Here is a 23,906-nt window from a genome sequence, read left to right on the forward strand (position 1 = left end):
GCCACTGTGTGTAACGGGTTCCTCCAATCTGAACCGTTCCATCCTGCAGGGAAGCTCCTTAAACCGGAAGGAAAACAACTCAAAAGAACTTCAGCAAGACCCTGAAACTGACCAGATTCACTAGGCCCCTCCCCGGCAGAGTAAGCGGTAAAAGCTGAGAGACCCTTCCACACACAGTGAAGCTCAGCTACAAAGAAGGCTCAGACAAGCAAAGCTGCAAAGAAGACTGAAGCTAGAGCAACTGCCAGGAGAAGCAGAAACTAGCCGAGCTGCTTAAAAGAGGTTTAGAACCACGGCAGCGCCTGTTGAACTGCTCTCAGGGTGGACACTGTGTGGTGCCTTGCTGATGCATCTGTCTTTGAGTCATTTCTGCCTCCCAAGTGCTGGAATTAAAGGGCTCACCACACATCTGGCTAATACTTGTACTCTTAAAGAAAGTAGGCAGGGATGAGGGGGTGTGACTCAGTGGGTAAGAGCACCTACCACACAATGCTGATGATCCCAGTTTGATACCAGAACTTCCTATGATATAAAAAGCCTGATGTGGTGATGCACATCTGTAATTTTAGTACCCTTACAGCAAGATGAGAGGCAGAGAGAAATGTCTGGAAAGTTATGACTCAGCTTCAGGTACACAGCACAGCAGCGGAAACAAGAGACGCTGCCCCAACAGGTTAGAAGATAAGAATCAACAGACCCTGAACATTGTTCTCTGACCTCTATATAAGCACCACCCCACAACTAAATAAATGAAGTAAATTAAAAAAAAAAAAAAAAACAATTAGCTCAGCCGGGCAGGGTGGTGCAAACCTATAATCCCAGCACTCGGGGAGGAAGAGGCAGGCAAATCTCTGCCTGTTCGAGGCCAGCCTGGTCTACAAAGTGAATCCAGAACAGTTAAGGCTACATAAAAGACTGTCTCAGATAAATAAATAAATAAGCAAGCTCATTCAGAAAGGCTTATGATGTAATGCCACAGCCCCACTGCCATGATTCCTCTACCGTTGTCACTTTGCAACACCGGAGTGTTTTTTTCGTTTGCTTGCTTTGTGTTTCTTGAGACAATCTTGTGTTTCCCAGGCTGGCTTCTAACAGCTATGTACCCAAAAATGATCTTGAAATTCTAATCCTCCAGCCTTTACCTCCCCAGTGCTGGAAGTACAGGCATGCAATGCTACACCTGCGTTATGGCATGCTGGGAATGAACCCCAAGGCCTGATGGATACTAGGCAAGCCCTCTACCTCCAAATAAACTACCCCCCCCCTTTTGTTGCTATTGTTTTGAAACTGGGTCTTGCCATGTAGCCCTGGCTGGCTTGGAACTCACTATGTAAAGCAAGCTGGCCACAAACTCAAGAGATCTACCTGTCCCTACCTGCCCTAGAAGTGCTGGGATTAAAGGCCTACACCTCCATGTCTGGCCTTCCAGCCAGATATTTTTCAGTGTCTCTAATGGAGGCAGATATTTGCTCCCACCTTTAAGAGGCAAAGATTTGGGTAAGATAGCCATTTATCTTCATTTTAGTGGAAGTCTTGAAACCTTAAGACACTTAACATCTTGTTTCTCGCTTTCTCCCAGCTGTGTCTCCTTGTATGAAAGATGAAATCATTACTTTCTCACCTTTTGTTCTACCCAACAACCTCTGTCAGCTTTGCTTGACTTTTTTTTTTTTCATTCTGTAACATCTACAGTAACAATAACTAACTACATCCTGTTCTGTAACTATAAACAAACACCCAGTGTTTTGTCTGTACCAACACTGCCTTTACTATCCCTGTGTAAATATTACTCAGAAGAATACAAAAGCTGCCCCTGGCCATTTCCTCTCTTGTGGTCTAAGAAGCTACATCCCCTTCTTTAAATTCTATCACTTGTTTAAAATCAAGCCAGGTTTTGGTTGCATATGTGGACCATGGCATTTTTGTTGTGTGACTTTATTTAGTTCTTCTGATGTATCGATTGTCCCTCCTGCCCCCTTCTTTAATCTGTGCCTCCTTTGTCTCCTTCCTCTACAGCATGAGGTATACATGCTGTTCTCCTTTCTGTGTACAAGTTCTTTGATGTCTGGACACGCTTTGCAGAGTTTGCCTCCCAGCCCTGCTGTATCTTGATGCTGTTCCCGCCGGTAGTTTCCATGTTTCTAGAGTGTTCATTTGTTTGTCTGTAGCCAGGCTTTTGGTTACTTTATTTGGTTCTTTTTCCTACCACCCTACACCACCCCTATCCCTTCCAACCCCCCAACACTAGGTATGAGAAAAAGAAGGATAGAGGAGCAAGGGGGTATAAATTTTTTTAGACTTCCTGCTTATTGTGGCAGGGGGTGGGGAGGTCACGTTCCTTGGGACAAGTCCAGTCTTCATTGTCAGGATATCTCCAACCAATAACAGCAACCAGCAAACTACAATCTGCAACCAGCAGTTCAGAAAACAGCAACAGCAGCAGCAGGGACCAGGAGGAACCCCCAGCAGCAGCTGCCCAGCAGCAGCAGAAGCAGCAGGGACCAGCAGGAACCAGCAGCAGCAGCAGCAGAAGCAGCAGGGACTAGCAGCAGCTGCCTCTTCCGAGCGCCTCTGGCCCCTCTCAGGTCTCGGGCATCTATTTACACTTGTAGAAACTATCTGCAGCTGGCAAAATCACAGCCTTCATAGAGCACATAGTCAGCTGCTGTGGTCAACCTGAACAGCCTCATATCCTGCACCTGGGATTAAAACAGAAGCATATCGGGCTAGAGAGATGGCTCAGAGGTTAAGAGCGCTGTCTGTTCTTCCAGAGGTTCTGAGTTCAATTCCCAGCAACCACATGGTAGCTCACAACCATCTATCCTGGAATCTGATGCCCTCTTCTGACATGTAAATGATCTGCAGATAGAGCACACTTATATGTAGGATAAATAAATAAATAAATAAATAAATAAATAAATAAATAAATAAAAACCAGAGACATATCCACATAACATTTCTATGTTTTTAAGGCAACCAAAATTCACACTACATTTGTCTTTCATTCTTTTTCCTTTCCTCCCTCCCTCCTTTCTGCCTTCCCTGATTGCTTTCTTACTTTTTTATGTAGCCAGGCTGGCCTATAATTCAGCCTTCCTGAGTGCTGAGATTACAAAATTGAGACCATCATACCAGCCCTTTCTCTTAGTTTTTTTTTTTTCTTTTTACTAGAACACATCAGTATGTTTTCATAGAGATTTGTCTTATAATTTTGAACACATTCTCCCCTCCCCCCGTCCCCATCCCAGAAAGGGTTTCTCTTTGTAGCCCTGGCTGCCCTGGAACTTGCTCTGTAGACCTCGCTGGCCTCAAACTCACAGAGACCTGCCTGAGTGCTAGTATTAAAGGCATGTGCCACCACTAGTCAGCATGGAACTTTCTTCAAAACCGTGTCCTTTAGATCTGTCTGACACTGCGACATTTGCAATTTGACATGAGATGCCATCTTGGAGCTAAGGTTATTGTCCCTGACAGCATCTCACCTTTATAAATCATCACGCCCATATCTTCAGACAGCCCTGGCCCTGGCTTCTTTCCAGAGCACTAGGATAACTCTGAGATTAGAACATTATACTAGAAACTTGGGGGGCATGGGTTTTGAAAAGAATGGTATCCACTCAGGACCTCCAAGACCAAGTTATCAGCACAAAGGGATTTATTTGCCCCAGCAGGGCAAAGACAGGAGATAGAGGATGAGGGAGAAGGGGAAGGAAACAAGGGAGAGGAGTCAAGGATACTTATCCTGGAGTGCGACAAAGGACTGCCTCTAGATAGAGAGGAGATAGACCTGGCTCATAGGCAAATGGTGGTTTATAAAGATAAAATGTTACGATAAGGTGTTTAAATTTAATTGAGCACGTTAATCAGGTGAGCCAAAGGGACATTCATTCATTGCTGGACTTTAATACTTTGAGAGCTGGACGTTGGTTGTGTTTGAAGTGACAGCATAAGGGAATTGACCTTGGTGTCTAGCTTTAAGGACATAAGCTAACAGTTTTTAGCAAGGCAGAGGGAAATGGGGGAGAAGGCTAAAGCCTGCCAAAGCCATGCTCGCTATGCTCAGGCTGGCCAGAGTTCTTCCATTCCTACCTTGTCTGTTTTATTATTGGGTCCCTTGGTGTTGGGGAAGTGAGCATCCTTCTCTCCGGCTGCTTCCCGCTGACAGGTTTTCTTTCCAGTGATGAGAAATAAATGCAACTTATGCTCCTGTTTTCTCTTGAGGGTGAATTTAAAAAGAAAAAGTTTTATGGTAGCCCATGCTTCTAATGTTAGCACTTGGGAAGTGGAGGCAGGAGGACTGAGAGATAAACATCACCCTCAGCTACTGTCCTAGTTAGGATTGCTGTTGCTGTGATAAACCACCAGGACCCACAACAGCTTGGGGAAGAAAAGACCTGCTTTCTCTTACAGCGATCAGGTCACAGTCACACTCCATCTACAAAGGAAGTCAGGGCAGAAACCTGGAGGCAGGTGAAAGGACCAGGCCTGACCCTCTCCCCCAAAAAGTCATCAGTCCCAGGAACTAATTCTAGGAATAAGAAGACCATAAAATTCCCTTCCCAAGGAATAGCCTGGAGGTAACCACAAGAATAGGAAGGTATCTTATCTCAGGGTGGGGCATCTGTGCTGTGCAGCCCAAAGACCTAACATTCCCTGGGGTCTATTGATAAGTCTATCAATGTTAGTTATGTTAGTTAGTTAGCCAATGACTCTGTAAGAAGCTTGCCCTGGCTGAATATCACCAATCGTGTAACTGCTAAGCTGGGAATTCCGGGCTCTTGCTCAAACCCAAATAAAAACCCTGCCATGTAGCTGCTCGGTGCTCTCCTCTCTCATCCGCTGCGCTGGTGATAACGGAGAGATGCTTACGCCCGAATAAAGCTCTTTGCTCTTGCATACGTGGTGGTCCAGCTCCTGGTGGTCTTTGGGGACCTTAGGATCTGGGCACAACACAGGAAGTAAAGCTGAAGCCATGAAGGAATGCTTGATCCTCATGGCTTCTCATCCTTCTTCCCACCACCTCCAGACAAGGTTTCTTTGTGTAGCCTTGGCTGTCCTGGACTCACTTTGTAGACCAGGCTGGCCTCATCATAGAGATCTGCCTTCCTCTACCGCCTGCCTTCTCAATTAAGATTCCCTCTTCCAGCTGGGTTGTGTTGGCATATGCCTTTAATCTCAGCACTCAGGAGAAAGAGGAGAGTTCGAGGCCAGCCTGGTCTACAGAGTGAGTTCCAGGACAGCCAGGACTACACAGAGAAACCCTGTCTCAAAACAACAACAACAACAAAAAGAAAACACCAAATCTAGGTTTGTGTAAAGTTGACAAAAACCAACCAGCACAGCTATGTAGCAAGTTAGAGACCAGCATGGGCTGCATGAAGCTCTGTCTCTGAGTACATATATGAATGCAACGTGGCTGTGGATGTAGCGGTGGTAGAATACTTGGCCAACATGTGCAGGATGTCTGATTCAATCCTCAGTCTCACACACACACACACACACACACACACACACACTTGTGCACACATTCATGCACGCACACACAGAGACACACTGTTGTAGATCAATGGTAAAACATAATGTTTAACATGAGCAAGTTCCTGGCATCCAAAATAAAAAACTATGTGCTGGAGGGATGGCTTGGTGGCTAAGAGCATTGGCTGCTCTTGCAAAAGAATCTATGTTCAGTTTCCAGCATCCACATGGCTGCTTACAATCATCTCTAACTCCAGTTCCAGTCTCCATGATCCCTGGGCACACATACATTTATGCTCATAAAATTAAAAAAAAAAAAACTGAGCTGGGCTCCGTGGCCTGTGATCCCATTACTTGGGGAGTCAGAGGCTGGCGGATCTCTGTGAGTTTGAGGCCAGCCTGGTCTACAAAGCCAGTCCAGCTGTTGAAATCACACAGTTGGTAGCCTTCTCAGAGCGGCTTCCTTCAGTAAGCAATGTGTGTTTAAGGTGCTTCTACATCTTCTGCAGTTTGATACGATGGCTCATTTATTATTATCACTGAGCACTCTTCCATTGCAAAGACTCTCCAGTTTCTCCATTCCTGTACTAAAGGGCCTATGAGTTACTTCCAGTTGAATGACGATGAATAGAGCTATGATATATTCATGTGAAGTTTTTGTGTGTCTTAAAACTCTGATTTAATTAGATAAACATCTAAAGTGATTTGGTGAAACTGTGTTAGAAAAAAATATTCTTGGTGTCACACAATGATACACCCAAACAAAGTGAAAGCAATCCTGCAAAACAATTTATTTTTATGGGAAGAATGAGTCATGACCCAAACTGGGCTAGCAAGCAGTGGGAAACTCACTTTTGGGTTTGGTTTGTTTGCTTGATGTTAGTTTGAGTCGGGGTCTCCTTGTTTTGCGCTGGCCGTCCTGGAGCCTGTTATGTAGACCAGGATGACCTCAGGCTCTTCTGTCTCTGCATCCTGATCGCTGGGATTAAAGTCAGGCAGTACTTACTTTTTATTGCAATGTGGGTGGTGACTATATTCCACCCCATTGGTGGGAGCTCAACCTCACAAACTGACGTGATTGGGGAATCATAGAAAATAAAGAAAAAGTGGGAGGTGGGGGGCTGCTGTTTCTGGTCACCAAATTCCTGGAATACTGGAAGTGGGCCTCTGCATAAACAAACTTAAAAAAATCACGTTTACTTATTTTTTTTAATAATTTATTAATTTTATTTTATGCGCATTAGTGTGAAGGTGTCAGATCCTTTGAATTGGAGTTACAGACAGTTGTGAGCTGCCATGTGGATGCTGGGAATTGAACCTGGGTCCTTTGGAAGAGCAGACAGTGCTCTTAACCACTGAGCCAACTCTCCAGCCCATACTTACTTTTAATTTATGCGCTCAAGTGTGTTGCCTGCAGGTATGCCTGTGCACCAGTTCCAACAGAGGCCAAGGAGAGATGGTCAGGCCCCTGGAACTGGAGTTACAGATGGCTGTGAGCTGTCACATGGGTGCTGGGCATTTAAACTAGGTTCTCTGGAAGAGCAGCAGTCAGTGCTCTTAGCCAGTGAGCCACCTCTCTAGCTCCTAACAAAAAGATTTTTTTTCTGCTGTTGTTACTGTTTTTTGTTTGTTTGATTTTTTTAGACAGGGTCTCTCTACGTAGCCCTGGCTTGTCCCAGAACTCATTCTGTAGTCCAGGCAGGCCTTGAACTCACAAAGATCTTTCTGCTTATGCTTCCCCAGTGCTGGGTGATGAAAGTTTTACCAATTTGTGAGATTAAATGATTTTCAAAAAAAAGTTTTACAAGGTAGGGGGAATTTGTGGAATATTGGCCCTTGATGGGTTAGCCTTTGGCCCTTGATGAGTTAGCCATCTTTGATAATAAAAAATAAATAAACAAAAAACTGACCAAAAAAACCCCACAACAACAAAAACCCCACACATTTCTCACATATGTTTTTAGAACTTTTTTGGTAGCATATGTTAATTGTACATAACGGATTTCTTTATAACAGTTTCACACATATAGTGTTTTGATTGCATCCATCCCCATTACCGTCTCTTGTACCCCTCACACTCTGCATTTTGCTACTAATTTTACTCTTTTAATTGGATTGTTGAGGAGGAGTGGCCCATACGACTTGCTGTGGCCCCTAGTACAGTTTCAAACCCACTGGCTCACTCACAAACAAACAAACAAACAAACAAATAACAAGAGAACATAAGGAGGACCAGTTAGCAAAAGGAAGGCAATGCAGAGTGACTCAGTGTGGCCACAATGGAAAGAGAGACAAAGGGGTCCACAAGTACACTTAGGGGTCGTGCCATAAGGTTAGTGTTTAAAATGTGTGTGTATTTGTGTGTGTGTGTATATGTGTGTGTGTGTGTGTGTGTGTGTGTGTGTGTATGTGTATGTGTGGTGTGTGCACACACGTTTCAGCACACAGGTGGGATACATTCCCTGGAGGTGGAATTAAGGATCAAGTGTTCTTTTTTTTTTTTTTATTTCTTGTCTTTTTAAAAATTTTAAAATTTTATTTTTATTAATCACAGTTTATTCCTTTGTATCCCAGCTGTAGCCCCTTCTCCATCCCCTCCCAATCCCACCCTTCCATCCTCTTCTTCTCCTATGCCCCTTGGATCAAGTGTTATTAACTACTGAGTCATCTCTGAAGCCTCAAGGGTAGGTTATATTTATTTGTTTGTTTGTTTTTATTTGAGACAGGGTTTCTCTGTGTAGTGTAGTCTTGGCTGTCCTGTACTCTGTAGACCAGGCTGCCCTTGAACTCACAGAGATCCACCTGCCGAAGCCTCCTAGAGTGCTGGGATTACAGGCATGTGTCACTACACTCAGCTTTCAAGGGTAGGTTTTAAACCAAAGGCAAAGATATTTACAACTAAGCAGTCAGGCCAAGGTAGTTCCAAGGTCCATCACCATCACTATGGCCCCAAGTCTTGCCTGCAGGACCATTCTTTCCTGCAAGATCATCTGAGAAGTGGTTTCTGCCAAGACAAGTTACTTGTCTAGCTTCCCTCAAGGCTTCCGACTTTTATTCTCCCAACAGGAAATTCCTGGGGCCATTCCAGTTTCTTGGGGTCCCTTTTTTCCAATGTCTGATAGCCAAATATGGGAACAGAAGTATTTCTTTCAAATCTATTCATCTTTACCAGATAGGCTGGTTACAAACTTAAATAAGAGCGTGAGCAATTTACCAGTGGCTGGACCACTGAAGAAAATGTCTCTTCCCTAGCAACTATTAACTGTCTATAGCTTCTGAGGAAGGAGTGGGGGCTTGTGAGTCAACAACTACAATGACAACAACAACAATACACACAGAAACATACACACAGGCTCACATAGACACAGTGTTCCATATGTATGTACAACATTCTGGAAAAGTCAAAACCATAGACACTTTTTTAAAAAGGATCGATGGAACCAGCAATTGAGGGATGAGAATGTAGTGCAAGAGAATTTTTTTTAGGACAATGTTATTTTTGTTTTTAAAACAAGATTTCATGCTGTAGCTAAATCTGTCCTATAATTCATCATTGGATGGTTTTAGGTTTGAGTTCAAGGACAACAATGAAGGGTCTGGCATGGTGGTCCATCCCTTTGACTCTAGTACGTTGAAAGCAGAGGCAGAGGGATCTCAACTAAATCAAGGGGCACACTGAGCTGATTGCTGTTTGGGTCGGGGATTCATTAATCGAGATATTAACACCATAGGCTGACAGCTGTGTGATGGGGCCTCTGAGGAGAGTGTAGGCCTATGTAGCACAATGAGGGTCCCTTCTTATACATTTTAGAGATAGAAGGTGACTCCTACAATGTGATTGATCAGCATACCATCGTAAAAAATTGTAGTCAGGCTGGTTTCTGGTTGGCAGGGGGAAGGGAGGGAGTCTTGTAGCCTGGGACCTGTGTACAGGATCTGAATCTGGAAAAACAAGTCTATAAAAGAGCTTAAAAAAAAAAAGAGCTTTACAAAATAACACGGTCTTGGCTAACAATTATCTGGCCTCAAAATCACAGCAGTCTTCCTGTCTCAGCTTCCGGTGTGTAGTGATTATGAGAGTCATCATCAATCATTTTGCATTATTATTATTTTAATTTGAATTTTTGTGGTTTTTGAGATTTTCATATATGCTTACTGTATTTAAATCTCTTCTGAAGGGTGTGATAGTGTATTTCTTTAATTCCCTAAGCCTTGCAGATAGATCAGACATTTTTCACTGTAGTGTTTATGCATGTATCAATATATATATGTGTGTGTTCTGTTAGTCTTACCGGGGGTAATTATCAATGTGCCCAAGTTCTAGCTCCCATGCACGGTCTCAGTCCTATGTCCCAGAGTTTCTTTTAGTAGTTATCAAAGTCTTAGCCTGAATCTCTCTGGTGTGCTGGGGACCAAACCTAGCGCCTTGTACATGTGTCATATGCATCAACAGGGAGTCTTTGTGTTTGTGCCTCAGGAGTGGGAGCCTGACTCTGCAAACTTCACAGTCAGGGAGCCTCTTTTAAATAAACAATCTTTTAAACATTTTATTTTGTGTATGGATGTAAATTTCATAACCAGCGTACCTCTTTTAAATAAAAACATTCTTTTAGATATTTTGTTTGGTTGTTAACTTCATAACCAGTGTGCTTCTTTTAAATAAAAGACAAACAAACAAACAAACCCATTCTTCTAGATATTTTATGTTTACGGGTGTTTTGCCTGTGTATCTCATGTGTGTAGTTCCTGAAGATGCCAGAAGAGGGCCTCAGAACCCCTGGAACTGGGGTTATAGGTGGTTGTAAGACACTGCATGGATTCTGGGAATCAAATCTGTGACCTCTGTAAGAGCAATCAGTGCTCTTAGCACCCGACCATCTCTCTAGCCCCTTTTTTAAACTGTTTATTATTTATGAGTGTTCTTGTGTGCAGGTACCCAAGGTCAGAAGGGGGCACTGAATCCTTTGGAGATGGAGTTCCAGGCAGTTATTAGTCAAATGGTGTGGGTGCTAGGAACCAAACTCTGGTCCAGTGGAATAGCAACAAATGATCTCAACCAGCATGCAATGGCTTCTGCCCTTTGTGCAGTGGTTCTCAACCTGTGGGTCACAACTTCTTTGGGGTCGAATGACCCTTTCCTAGTGGTAGCCAACAGCATCCGAAAACAGGGATATTTACATTTTGATTTCTAACAGTAGCAAACTTACAGTTATGAAGTAGCAATAAAATAATTTTATGGTTGGGGGTCCCCACAACATGACACTTAATTAAAGGGTCACAGTGTTAGGAAGGGTGAGAACCACTGGGCTAGTCTCTTTCTTTGCTCAGGCTTCCGCTGTCTGTTACTCCTCAGGGTAGTATGAAGCCACTCAGTTCCCTTGCTGCCTGGTTCTCACCAGCGCCACACAGGTACAATAGGAAGAGGAAGAAACTGCCTCTCTCAGCTTTTTGTTTCCTTCTCTTGCACAGTTGCTGTGATTTTTTTGTTTCAGTAAATTTTAGAACTTTAAGTGCTATGTTTGAAAATTGTGGGAGTAGTTATCTTTGCTAATGTTAGAGGAAAGGCATTCAGTATTTCATTGGTAAGTATGCTTTACTGTGGTTTCCTCTTTTTGCATGGTGCTGGGGGTCAAATCATTTTCTTGAGGGGCTTTGAGGTGAAGGGCAGTAGGGAGAGGACAATGAGATCTGGCAGTCTAGGCAGAGCTGGATCTGCCCAGCCTTACTGTCATGGAAAGGGTTAGGATTTCTTTATAGAAGCTTTTTATCAAGTAGAAGAAAAATTCCTCTATTTTTAGTTTGATTTTTACTCCATGAATGGGTGTCGGACTTTGTCAAATGCTTGTTTTGCATCAGGCAGGCCTATTTCTGAGTGCTCAGTTGTTTTTTGTTTTGTTTTTTCAAAATATTCCTTCCCAGAATGACTACCAGTGAGGACTTTCTACTTCCTTTGGGCTGGAGCCTTCCAAAGACTGCTCCTTCAAAACAGACTAGCCATGGAAATCAGTATTGTTTTCTGTGTTGAGAGTATTTGTCCAAAGTAAATTTTATTTTCTTATAGTTTCTCCCCAACTCCCACCCCAGGTGTTTTGTTTTGTTTGTTTGTTTTTGAGAGAACATCTCACTTTCTAGGCCAGGATGGACTGGAACTCAGTATGTAGCTCAGGCTTTTCTAAGTTTTTGTTTTTTGTATGGGTGTTCTGCCTGCATGTATGTCTATACACCACATGAGTGCCTGGTGCCAGAGGAGACCAGAAGAGGGGGTTCCCATAGAAAAGGGATTTTATAGTTGTGTATCACCATGTGTCCTGGATATTGAATCCTGATCCTTTGGGGTTCAGTTAGCAGTGCTCTCAGCTGATAAACCATCTCCCCAGCCCCTCAATTCCATTTTGATTTTGTTTGTTTTTTGTTTGAGACAGGGTTTCTCTGTGTAGCCTTGCCTGTCCTGGAACTTGATCTGTAGAGCAGGCTGGCTTTGAACTCAGAGATCTGTCTGCCTCTACGTCCTGAATGCTGGAACTAAAGGTGTGAACCACCACTGCCTGGCCACAATTCTATTTTTATTACCACTTCTAAGTCTAAACCTGTGTCTTGAATCTCTTGCCTTTGGGATCTGAGTTAATCCTTAAACAAAACATAGTCACACACACACACACACAAGTTACTAAAGAGAATGTGATTTGAAATGTCTTTCAAAGTTCTATGCTCATATGAGTTTAGTAACTTTTTTTTTTTTTTAAATCAAAATGATTAAATAGGATTTCTTGCTGGGCATGGTGGCACACACCTATAATCCCAGCACTCAGGGAGGCAGAGGCAGGTGGATTTCTGAGTTCGAGGCAAGCCTGGTCTACAAATTGAGTCCAGGACAGCCAAGGTACACAGAAAAACAGTCTTGAAAAACCAAAAAACAACAACAACAACAAAAAAAACAAAAAACAAAAACAAAAAACAAAACAAAACAAAAAAAACACAAACAAAAACACACATGCACAAAAACCCCACAAAACCAAAATAAAAACCCACAAAACAAAACAACACAAACTTTCCTTATTACAGGTGATCTTCAACCCTTTGCTATACTGGTGTTTCCTCTAAAGCCACGAAGGAGAGACACTGTAGGTCAGCTGTTTCCTGGTGTGATTACAGACAAGGTTTATTTCCATCTCTTTAGATAATTAGCTTAGAAGCAGTGTAAATTTGTATGACAGAAACACATTTTTCTAGTAAGAAAAGATTATGCATGCCTTTAATTCCAGTATTTGGGAGGTATAGGCAGAGATGGGTGGATCTCTGTAAATCTGAGGTCAACCTGGTCTATACAGGAGTTCCAAGCCAGCCAGGGCTAAGTAGTGAGACCCTGTCTCTAAAACAAACAAGCAACAAATAAAAAGTTATACAGGTTAACAGACAACTCTTGCTTAATTCTACTCAGTAGTGTACAATAAAGTACACTTAATTTAAATGTAACATTCCAGTTTCTGCTTTTACTTACCAATAAGACAGTGACTTGATTTGCATTGGAGGCCTATCCAGGAGAATTGGTCTGATTAAAAGGATAGTTTGGTCAAAAGGGATTTTGAAAGAATTTTCAAACTGTAGCTTTTACAGTTTCTATGTAATTGCTGGTGTTTAAGGAAGGATACGCCCCACTTCTTGAGTGGTTTAGTGTAGTCCTAGCTTGCATAAGGAGCATGGGTCTCCAAATCAAACTGCTGAATTCAAACACTAGCTTTGTGGGCATCCCCAGCAAAGGTACCGTTAGGGCTCACAGCCTGGGGCAGCTTCTGCTGAACTGACTAAGGAAGCAGTCTGGCCTAGAGTATGTGACCTGATGGTGGAGAGTCTGTTTAGAGGCGAACAACCTATGGCATGCTGGGAGATGGTGAGGAGGAACCTGATTGGTCAGTCAAACCTATATACTGGGCTCTACAAGCGCCCGATTGCATTGTCTTTCCCCTATTGGCCTGGACTCCTGGCCTCACTCTTGAGTTAGACCCTTTGGAAAAGAACCAACATAGCTTCTGCTAGCAATAGCTCATAGGTGGTAGGATCATGAACAAGGCATCAAGTCTGAGTTTCCATTGCTTTTACTTACATGTAATAAAAGCAAGTCTGTTAGGAAAATTTATCATTTACATTTTACTTGGGTGAGAAATTCTCAGAACCAGAGTATGGTGGGATATACCAGCGGTGGAGGCAAGGAGATGAGACATTCAAGCTACATGGCCAGTTTAAGGTCAGATGAGTCACATGAGATTGTCACAAAACAACAACAAAACCAAGTGGGATGGGGAGATTGCCCAGAAGTTAAAACTTTTTGGTGCTTTTGCCAAGGACCTGGCTTCTGTTCCCAGCACCCCCTGGACAGCTCACAACTTCACTCCCGGCTGATCTGATGCCCTCTTCTGGCCTCTGTAAGCACTAGTCATGCATGTGCTGCGATACATTATATATAGGCAAAACACTCATATACATAAGGCTTTTGAAATAAAAGCAGTGTATAGAACAAGTAACTTTGTATATGAACAAAGAGGGTTATGATTGAACCGAGATAATGCACAAATATTTCCTCTTCAGGAATGAATGAAGGTAGGCTCATAATTTTTTTTTTCCTGATAGGATTTAATGTAGCTCAAACTGACCACAAACTCCCTTTATTAGAGGATGACCTTGATTTCCTGGCCTCTTGTCTAATTATGTGTTTTCGTCAATACTCGAGTGAGGGTATGTGCCAACAGAGTACATAAGAGGGTGTCAGCTCCCTTGGAGCTGGAGTTACAGTGCAACACACTAAACTCAGCGCAGGCTTGCCTCAAATCTGCAGCATTCCATTGGCCGGGAAGAGCTTCACACTGGGATTCCAGGCATGTGGGGATCACACCCAGGTACCGTTACACTCTAACTCCAAGTGACTAACTGTTTCAATCGGATGATTACTAAGTTGACTATGCAGTAAGGTACACTAGGCTGAACTGTAAAGTTTCCAGCACCTCATTTGCGTGCATTTCTGTTTAACAAAAGATTTGGAACTAGCGCAGGCGTCGTAAAAATCAGAGTCAGTTCCAAATCGCTTCCTGAGGCTCCTTCGAGGGTGCACGGATCGAGGCCTGCTTCCGGACCCGCGGCCCCAACCTCCGCGCACGCGCTGGGAACCGCCGGAGACTCAGCCGCCCTCGTCACGAAGGGGCTTTTGGGCGTACCAAACTGGTCGCGCGGGGCCAGGCCTGTCTAGCGGAAATACACAGAGCCCGGCGCCACCCTCCCTGCCACGCGCCGGGCGGAACTCCCGCCGCCGCCACTCCAGGGGCACGCAGGAAGAAATTGGGACGTTGAGGACGCAGGGCTGGCCGAAGCAGCGGTGCGTGGCACGCGCGAGCCGCACCGCGCATGCTCCGCGCACCGAGTTCCCGGCCCCGCCCCTTCTTCCTGTGAGGCCCGCCTCTCCGGCCCTGCGGGCCCTTCTGCGCACGCTCACATCCCCAGGTCCCGCCCCTGCCCCGCCTTCTCTGTTCCCTCTCCAGTTCTGCGTCAGCCTCCCCGGGCACTCGACCCTTCGGACTCTCCCGCGCATGCTCCGCCCCCTGGGCTCCTGCCCCTCTTTTGGTGCGGCCTTTTTTCCCCTCCCCCGCCAATTCGCAGCCCGCCCGGCCAGGCCGGCCCGGCAGCCGACGTTCCCCGTGCGTGCGGGCGCTTGACTTCACTTCCGGCTAACGCGCTCCGCTTTGCCCCCTGGCCCCGGATGGTGACTGGCTGTGGTGCTGCACCTCCCGGGACTGTCACTGAGCCGCTTCCCAGTGTGATTGTGCTGAGCGCAGGCCGGAAGATGGCGGCTGCGGCTGCGGAGGCCTCGGGCCCGAGCTGCTCCTCCGCGGCGGCGGCGGGGGCGGGGGCGGCCGGGGTCTCCGAGTGGCTGGTGCTACGGGACGGCTGCATGCGCTGCGACGCCGACGGGCTGCACAGCCTCTCCTACCACCCGGCGCTCAACGCCATCCTGGCCGTCACCAGCCGCGGGACCATCAAAGTCATCGACGGCACGTCCGGGGCCACCCTTCAGGCCTCGGCGCTCAGCGGTGAGCGGGGCACGCCGGGCGGGGGCTGGGCCGGCCGCGGGCGGGGTCCGGTCGTCGGGAAGCTGGGCGAGGAAGCCGCCCAGTCCCGGGGTTCGGCCACCGCACGGCAGCGGGGAGCGGGAGGGCCCGGGATGGCACGGAGGCCCGGAAGCTATGGCCGAGGACCTTCGGACTCTGGAAGCAGCAGCGTTTGGCGGCCAGAGCCCTGTTTGGTGGGGTGCACTGCGAGTCTTCTGCTTTCCGGGCCTTTTGCGTCTGGACCGGCCTGGACCTGTGGGAGAGGTGGGGGGGGGGGGCTCAGAGGTCGGCGCCGGAGAGGGTCGGGCCCTCGTTGAGCTCCTGGATGATGTTTTGGGCCAGTTCCGAGATGGACCAGAGGGAAAGGGCTAGTAGACTTGGTCGTGGCGGGAGAGGTGGGTGGCCGGAGGCAAGGGGCGGGAAGCTTCCGAGCTGGCTGTCGCGCCTTCCTTTCCTGGGGAATAGCGGCTCGCCGGCTGTTCTCAGGTCCCGCAGGTGTGGGTTCCTCCGAGAGCTGAGCGTCCGGATGAAGGTGGGCTGTGGTGGGGGCGGGGAGGGAAGTTGGAGGGGAAGGCCAGCTGCCTGAACTGTTGCGTGTTGGACTTGCGGGACTCCCGGAGTGCAAAGGTTATTCCCGGTTCCCGGTCTCTAGGTTCCCACTCTTCCAGTGTCAAGAGGCCTAGGCCCCTTGTGATCAGGTGAAACTTGAGGCTCTTTCCACTTGTTTTACCCTAGAGAGCTAGAAATTGGTAGTTGGAAAGATGTCTGAATCTCACCTTGGAGGGAGACCACTTCTCTGGGTGATGAAAAACGTTGATTGAGGAGTAGGACTTTCAGGATGCATCAGGTCAAAGCTCATTCAGTGGACAGACTGGAGTGTGTAGAGATTTTCTTAGCTCATTTATTTGCTGAGATGACATTCCATTTGTGGACAAATGGTGCCTTAATTTTGACGTTAAAGGTTAAAATGGAGAAGTTCATGAAATAGTGGGTTTTAAACTCAATCACAGAGATAAATTGTATCTAAGTGCATTTAGCCAAATGGAAGTAGTTATTTATGTGGTCTACCAATTCACTTTGTGTTATTTTACACAGACATACAAGGATAAGCTTACTGTGTGAGTAAGGCATAAGGATAAATGGTAATTGAGAAATACAAAGGTGAAATTAGAGACGTTAGTTTTTGTTGACTTGTGTATGAACTGGCTATGTATAGTTACAACATGTAAACCTGTAATATATTTAAGAGATGTCTAAGAGAAAGTTTCAGATGGTAGGCTCGTAAATTTCCCTTTTCTTGCCTTAGGTAAATGACAAGACAGATGGCCCCAATGTAGCAATGCTTACTTACTGCACCTTGGACATGACAGGTTATTACTGTGTCTGAGAGTGAGATGTTCACAGTTGCCTCTTAAAAAAATCTCATTTAAAATAGTTTAAATACAGAAAGGACTTAATACAAATGGTCATGTATTCCCCAACTTGGCATAAGAAATAAGACATTGCAAATATAAACGTTTACCCTGGCTCCTGAGCTGTGTTTTACTGACCCATTTTTCTCCTTTTCTCATAAATACTACCTTAAATTTGATTTTATTACTTTCATACATGACTATACTTTTAACCGATTATCTAATATTTTCACAATTTCTAATTTAGGATTAGGGTATTTTTTTCTTTTATTGGTTGGTTCCTTTGTTTTGTTTGCTTTAAACAGGAAATCACTATGTAGAGCTGGCTGGCCTCAAACTTGAAATCCATCTGAATCTGTCTCCAGAGTGCTAGGATAAATGGAGTGAGCCATCAGTACAGGCTTGGATTTCCTTTTCTTTATTTTATTTTTATTTATGTATATGGTCTGTTTGAGTGTTTGTCATGAGTGTGCAGACATAGAGGTAAAAGAGGTTATGGGTCCCCTGGAGCTGTACAGAGCCTTGTGAATTTCTTGACTTGGGTGTTGAGACTGGAGCTCTGGTCCTCTGGAAAAGGCTCACTTAAAGGATGAGCCTTTTCTCCAGCCCAGGTGTTAGGATTTCTACGAAAAGTTTTAACTGAAGTACAGATGTTTTAGACAGTTTAATTGGGATATATTTGTGTCTGGTGGCCACTTTCCAAGATAATGTGTGTCAGGGTTTGTTTTTTAGAGCGGTTTTATATTTACCTGCCGTACACAGGGAATACTCACCTTAGCTCAGCAGTTAAAAGCATGGCTGCTCTTCCAGAGTTCAAGTCCCAGCACCCACATGGCAGCTCACGACTATCTGTAATTCCAGTTCCAGGAGATCTGGCACCCTTACACAGACATGTAATCAAAACACCAATGCACATGAAAAATAAATTTGAAAAAAAAATGTAGATGGGGCTGGAGAGAGATGGCTTAGTGGTTAAGAGTACTTGCTGCTTTTCCAGAGGATCTGAGTTAGGTTCCCAGTACCTGGCAACTTAGAGCTGCCTATAATTCTGTCTGAGGGTACCTGAATATAGCCTCTCTTCCATCTCTTTCAGGATTAGGAAGATTGAGAACCAGTGATCTAGAGTAAACCAATCAAATAAAATATAGTCAGGGTAGAAGCACATGATACACATTACATATATGAAAATGTCAAACCCGTCAGTGTGTACAGGGGATATATACTAAAACAACAAACAATAATCTGGCAGACAGAATGTGTCAACAGATAAGAGCACATACCAACAAGCCTGAGAGCATAAATTCAATCCCTGGAGCACACACAGAACAATGGGACCAACGCCTGAAAGTTGTCCTCTGACCTCCACATGTATGGTGGCATGAGTGTATTCGTTCTTTCTCTCTCTCTCACATACACACACAGATAAAAATATTCATAGGTAAGATTAGGGCTAACAGAAAAGGACTATAGGAAACAGTTGGAAGTAATAGTAGATCAGTTCTGAAACATTTTACATATGAGAACTAAAGTTTACAAGAACTAAAGTTTCTTATGAATAATGCTTAGCAGAGGCTGTAGGATATTTGTATGTAATTGTTCAGATGATGGAGATAGGAATGCTGTATTCCATGAGTAACCTGGAATATGTAGGTATTTTGTGGCTAACAGTTCTAAGAAATAGCGAATAGGTACTGTTAGTGACCAAGGCCCTAATGTAGCTCCTTTTTTTTAATCCAAGGGAAATGAACTACCTACCATCTTTTCTGTACTAGAGAAAGATATCTTTGTCTGAGGGGATTAACAGTTGGGTAACCATATGGAATTTTATTGGGTGATGGTAGTAAAACTGGGATTCAGTTTGTAGAGTTGAGGGTAGCTTGTTAGTGTAGATCAGAAATGAAAGAATTGGAGCAGGATTTACATGTATTTATTCAGTTTGGGTTTAAATTGGTAATAATTTTTATTATTTTATTTTTTTCAACACAGGATCTTTCTGTGTAGCCCTGGCTATCCTGGAAGTCACTCTGTAGACCAGGGTGGCTTAGAACTTGGAGATTGCCTGCCTTCCCTCTACCTCCTGAGTGTGGTGATAATTTTTAAACTGTCTCTTGATCAATGTTTTCAAATAAATAATCTGTATTTGATATAAAGTGCTTATAAATATACTTTTATTAGATTAAGAGTTGTCAGGAGGGCTGGAGAGATGGCTCAGAGGTTAAGAGCACTGACTGCTCTTCCAAAGGTCCTAAGTTCAATTCCCAGCGGGGTGGCTCACAGCCATCTATAATGAGATCTGGTGTCCTCTTCTGTCATGCAGCTGTATATGCAGATAGAACGTTGTATACATAATAAATAAATAAATAAAAAAAAAAAGAGTTGTCAGGATATACAGGGTTAGACAAGTATTTTGTTTCCTTTTAGAGTATTTAAGAGTAAATATCTTCAGGGCAGTGGTGACCCACGCCTTTAATCCCAGCACTTGGGAGGCAGAGGCAGGTGGATCTCTGTGAGTTGGAGGCCAGTCTGGTCTACCAGGGCTATACAGAGAAGCCCTGTCTCAAAGAGAGAGAGAGGGTGTGAGTGCGTGAGTGCGCACACACACAAATTGCTAATATTTTCCTGGTCTACAGAGTGAGTTTCAGGGCTACATAGAGGAATCCTGTCTTGAAACCCCTCCTCAAAAAAAAAAAAAAAGTTGTTATTTTGGGAAGATAATTATGGTGCCTTTAACCCCAGCACTCAGGCAGAGTGTGTATACATACACACACACACACACACACACACACACACACACACACACACACATACATCTGTGAGTTTCAATACAGCTTGGTCTACAGTGAATCTATTTGGTCTACGTAGAATCTATTTTTTTTTTAAGGTATTATTTTGGGGGCTGGAGAGATGGTCCAGAAGTTAACAGCAGGTGCCTCTCAGAGGACCCAGGTATAAATCCCAGCTGGTGGGATCCCTACTTAAATATAGTTTTTGTGCTGTGGGCTGTGGACACATGTGGTTACTTACATTCATGTGGGCAAAACACTCATAAAAAGTTTGGGTTTTGGAGAGTCTGATAATTTATTGACATTCAGTGGCTCTCCTCCAGTCTTCAGCCATATCTAGTTTGTTTTGTGAAGTGGATTTACTTAATTTTCTTCCTTTTTTTTTTTTTTTTTTTTTCCTGTTGTTTTCATGACAGGGTTTCTCTGCATATAGCCCTGGCTATCCTCACTCTGTACCCCAGGGTGGCTTCAGACCCTGAGATCTGCCTACCTCTGCCTCCCAAGTGCTGATATCAGTGGCATACACCACCTCTGCCCAGCTAATTTTTTTTATTATAGTACTTTCACTATTTCTTGGAATGCACCAATTTCCTCCAGGTAACTAGGTAGGTTAATTTTAATCTCACTCAGGTTTTTGTCTGGTTTTGTTTAGTGTCAGACTCTTACTCTAGTCCAGGCTTTTCAGTGTTGGGGTTACAAGTGTGTCTACTATGCCCTTCCCTTACTCAGGATTTAAGACCTAGAGCATATCTTAATTTGGAGATTCTGTTAGTCAGAGATGAACTCCCAAGTACATATTATCCTATTTATGTTCATTTCAGTAAGTTGGCAGCTCACTCCTGTTGTTTTGAATATTTAAATACTGTTTTTTTAGTTTTATAAAATTACAGTCTTTATTTTTGTATATTGTGTGTACCTGTATGAACTTATATGTACCATGTGCGTGCAGGTGCCTTTGGAGGTAATAGGTTTTCTAGTCCCTGAAACTATAGTTACAGGCATTTGTGAACCTGATGAGTGAGGGTGCTAGGAACTTGGGTATTCTTCGGCGCAGTAAGCACTCCTGACCGCTAAGCCATTGTACCAGCCCCTTTTCAGCTTTTTTTCTTTTTTCCTTTTTTTCTTTCTTTCTTTTTTTTTTTTGAGACAGTGTCTTACTCTTTCATTTTGACTGGCCTGGAACTAACTTTGTGGACCATGCTGGCCTCAGACTTAGAGAGATCTGCCTGCTTTTGCCTCCCCTGTGCTGGGATTAAAGGTATGTGCCACTACTTCTAGCCCAAATAAAATACTTTAAAGAAATTAAGTCACTAAACATCTTTAGGTTGTGTTAGAGGTCACTCTTGGTGTTGACCATCTGTGGGTTAGACATAATGTCATGTACTTACTGTTACAATATCATAAATCACTGTGTTAAAGTATTCTGCTCTGCCTTATCCTTCCTTTTTTCCCTCTTGTGTACCTATTGATTTTTTTAATTAAATTTTTATTTTTTTATATTAATTACAGTTTATTCACTTTGTATCCCAGCTGTAGCCCCTTCCTTCATTCCCTCCTGATCCCCTCCCTCCCTCATCTCCTTCCATGCTCCTCCCCCAGTCCACTGTTAGGGGAGGTCCTCCTACCCTTCCATCTGACTTTAGCCTATCAGGTCTCATCAGGACTGGCTGCCTTGTCTTACTTTGTGGCCTGGTAAGGCTGTTCCCCACTTAGGGAGAGGTGATCAAAGAGGCAGCCACTGAGTTCATGTCAGAGACAGTCCCTGTTCCTCTTACTAGGGAACACACTTGGATACTGAGCCACCAAGGGCTACATTTGATCAGGGGTTCTAGGTTATCTCCATGAATGGTCCTTGGTTGGAGTTTCAGTCGCAGAACTAAGACGACTAAGCCGAGATATTTTGTTCTGTTGCTCTCCTTGTGGAGCTCCTGTCCCCTCCAGGTCTTCCTATTGATCTTTTTACTGCTACCACGTGAATTTCTTTTTCACAGTGTTATAGTTGCCTTCATGCAGTATATAGACTTTCCAGATTGGGCTACTTCCATCTCTTTTTCATAATTTGATAGCTCATTTCTTTTTTTAGACTTGAGTTTTTGTAGCCCAGGCTGGCCTTGAACTTACTAATCATCTTAGTGTGTGTGCACGCGCACGTGCTCAAGTGCTGCCACAGCTAGCCGATAGCTCATTTCTTTTTAGCATCTACTGGTATTTCATCGTCTGAATGTCAGTTTGTCTCTCTGTTCATTTTCAGAATATTGCTAGCTTCCATGTTTTGGGTATTACAAATGAAGTTGTGGTAAAAATCCGTGCTTTGTGTGTAAGATCTGTGCATGGGTCTTTAGTCCATTTGGGTCAGCTTAAGGAGCTGATGCTGGATAGGATGGGGAAAGTATGACTTTTTCAGGCAACTCTCTCCCCAAGTGGTTATGTTATTTGTATTCCCAGCCGCAAAGAATGACTTTCATGATTTATATTCTGACCCACCTTTGGTGATGGTATACTGTTTTGTATTTTGGTCATTCTGATCCTGGCTCTCTATCTTGGTGGTTTCTTTTTCTTTTTTCAAGAAAGGGTTTCATGTTACCTAAGGAGGCTTCAGCTTGTTAGTGTAGAGACTCCGAGGTCATGATGCTTCTACCTGACAAGTGCTATTAGGCCTTGCTCAGTCTTGGTGGGTTCTTTTTTTTTTTTTTTTTCCCTCCTTTCTTTCTTTATTCTTTTCTTCATTCTTTTTGGATACAGTGTATCTTTGGCTGGCCTGGAACAGCTGTGAGATACTGGCTTCAAACTCAGATCTACCTGCCTGTCTCTAGCTCCCTAGTGCTGGTATCAAGGGAATGCCCAGCATCCATCTTTTGTTTTAACTTGCAGTTCTCCAATGATTCATGATGTTTAACATAATTTCATTTGCTCAGTTGACATTCTTTTTTGTGTTTATTTGCTGACTTTGTATCTCCTACCCCCTTCTCCTCTCAGGGGATAAGCCCATGAACCTAGGGCTTTGCCCATGCTGGACAGGTACTTCACTACTGAGCGATCCCCAAGACCATGACTGGATTTTAAAAACCAAAACTAAGCCGCGCGCTGCGGTGCATGCCTATAATTCCAGCACTCCAGAGGCAGAGGCAGGTGAATCTCTGAGTTCAAGGTCAGCCTGGTCTACAAATTGAGTCCCGGACAGTCAAGATATCACAGAGAAACCCTGTCTCAACAACAACAACAACAACAACAAAACCAAAAAAAAAAAGAAACACAAAAACTAAGCTAAAATTACATATAGTACTTGGCCAAATCATTTTTGTTTACTATTCATTTTTGACTCAGGGACTTTTAGTGTAATGGGGAGTAAGGTGTTTCATCTAAGTGACTTTGTAACCTTGACTAAATTACTTAACATTTCTTTTCCAATTCCTTCATTTGCAAGGTGGTGGTAATGATGGTTTTAATTGTGAGGATTTAAGCTCTTGTGCCTATATATAGGGCTTAGAACAGACCCCTTACCATTAAGTACTAAAACAACAAACACCACAAAAAGTACCCTTCATTTTAACTCACTTTCAGTTGCAATCCTTGTAAATAGCAGGTTTTTTTGTTTGTTTGCCGAAGGCCTTTTCATTCTCTTTAAGACTTCTAAACTTCTCTGAAAATTTGAACTATTTTCCTGATTTACCACTTTGTACTATCTTGCACAGTTCATCTAGTTTTTGCCTTGTATTGTTAATTATGGAAGTATCTTCTAGTGTTGGTGATTTTTTTTCTCTTGTTCAGTGAAATAGCACCCCCATTAACAGTATATTCTGTATTGATTATTTACCTGTTTATTTGAGGATATTCAGACACAGCTTTATTTGTCAGGGTTTTGAATTTCAGCCACTTGAATCTCCTGAATCTTAATTCGGTGGTTGTGAAGATTAAGTGGTCAGAACCTAAATGCCTCAAACATCTAGTAGATACTGAGTGAATGAATACCTATTTTCTTGTGTCTTTTGAGTCGTTAGTATTGTCATGCTTCTCTTGATTATTTAAAAAAAAATGTTTACTAGCTTAACTTTTAGGCCTACAAGATAGATGTCATTCAAATGTAGATGGAAATATGAATGTGGTAACTTCATTATTTATATTTTGATAAACATCTATTTTTT

At 43.7% G+C, this 23,906-nt stretch overlaps 1 protein-coding gene across 10 annotated transcripts in view; it reads left to right on the plus strand.

The window, feature by feature from the left end:
• Window positions 1–15,142: 15,142 nt before the first annotated feature.
• Window positions 15,143–23,906, plus strand: part of Birc6 (baculoviral IAP repeat containing 6) — a 186,133-nt gene continuing 177,369 nt past the window's right edge. For 9 of the 10 annotated variants that reach the window (XM_055618178.1, XM_055618192.1, XM_055618201.1 and 6 more), the window contains exon 1: window positions 15,150–15,551. In XM_055618178.1, coding sequence (XP_055474153.1) covers window positions 15,221–15,551 — 331 coding nt within the window. In that variant the 5' untranslated portion in view covers window positions 15,150–15,220. Of the gene's footprint in view, window positions 15,552–23,906 lie in introns of all 10 variants that reach the window. The other variant, XR_008721423.1, reaches the window with a different exon arrangement.

Source organism: Psammomys obesus, unplaced genomic scaffold (assembly GCF_907164565.1).
Source record: "Psammomys obesus unplaced genomic scaffold, mPsaObe1.curated_primary_1811, whole genome shotgun sequence".
NCBI lineage: Eukaryota > Metazoa > Chordata > Mammalia > Rodentia > Muridae > Psammomys > Psammomys obesus.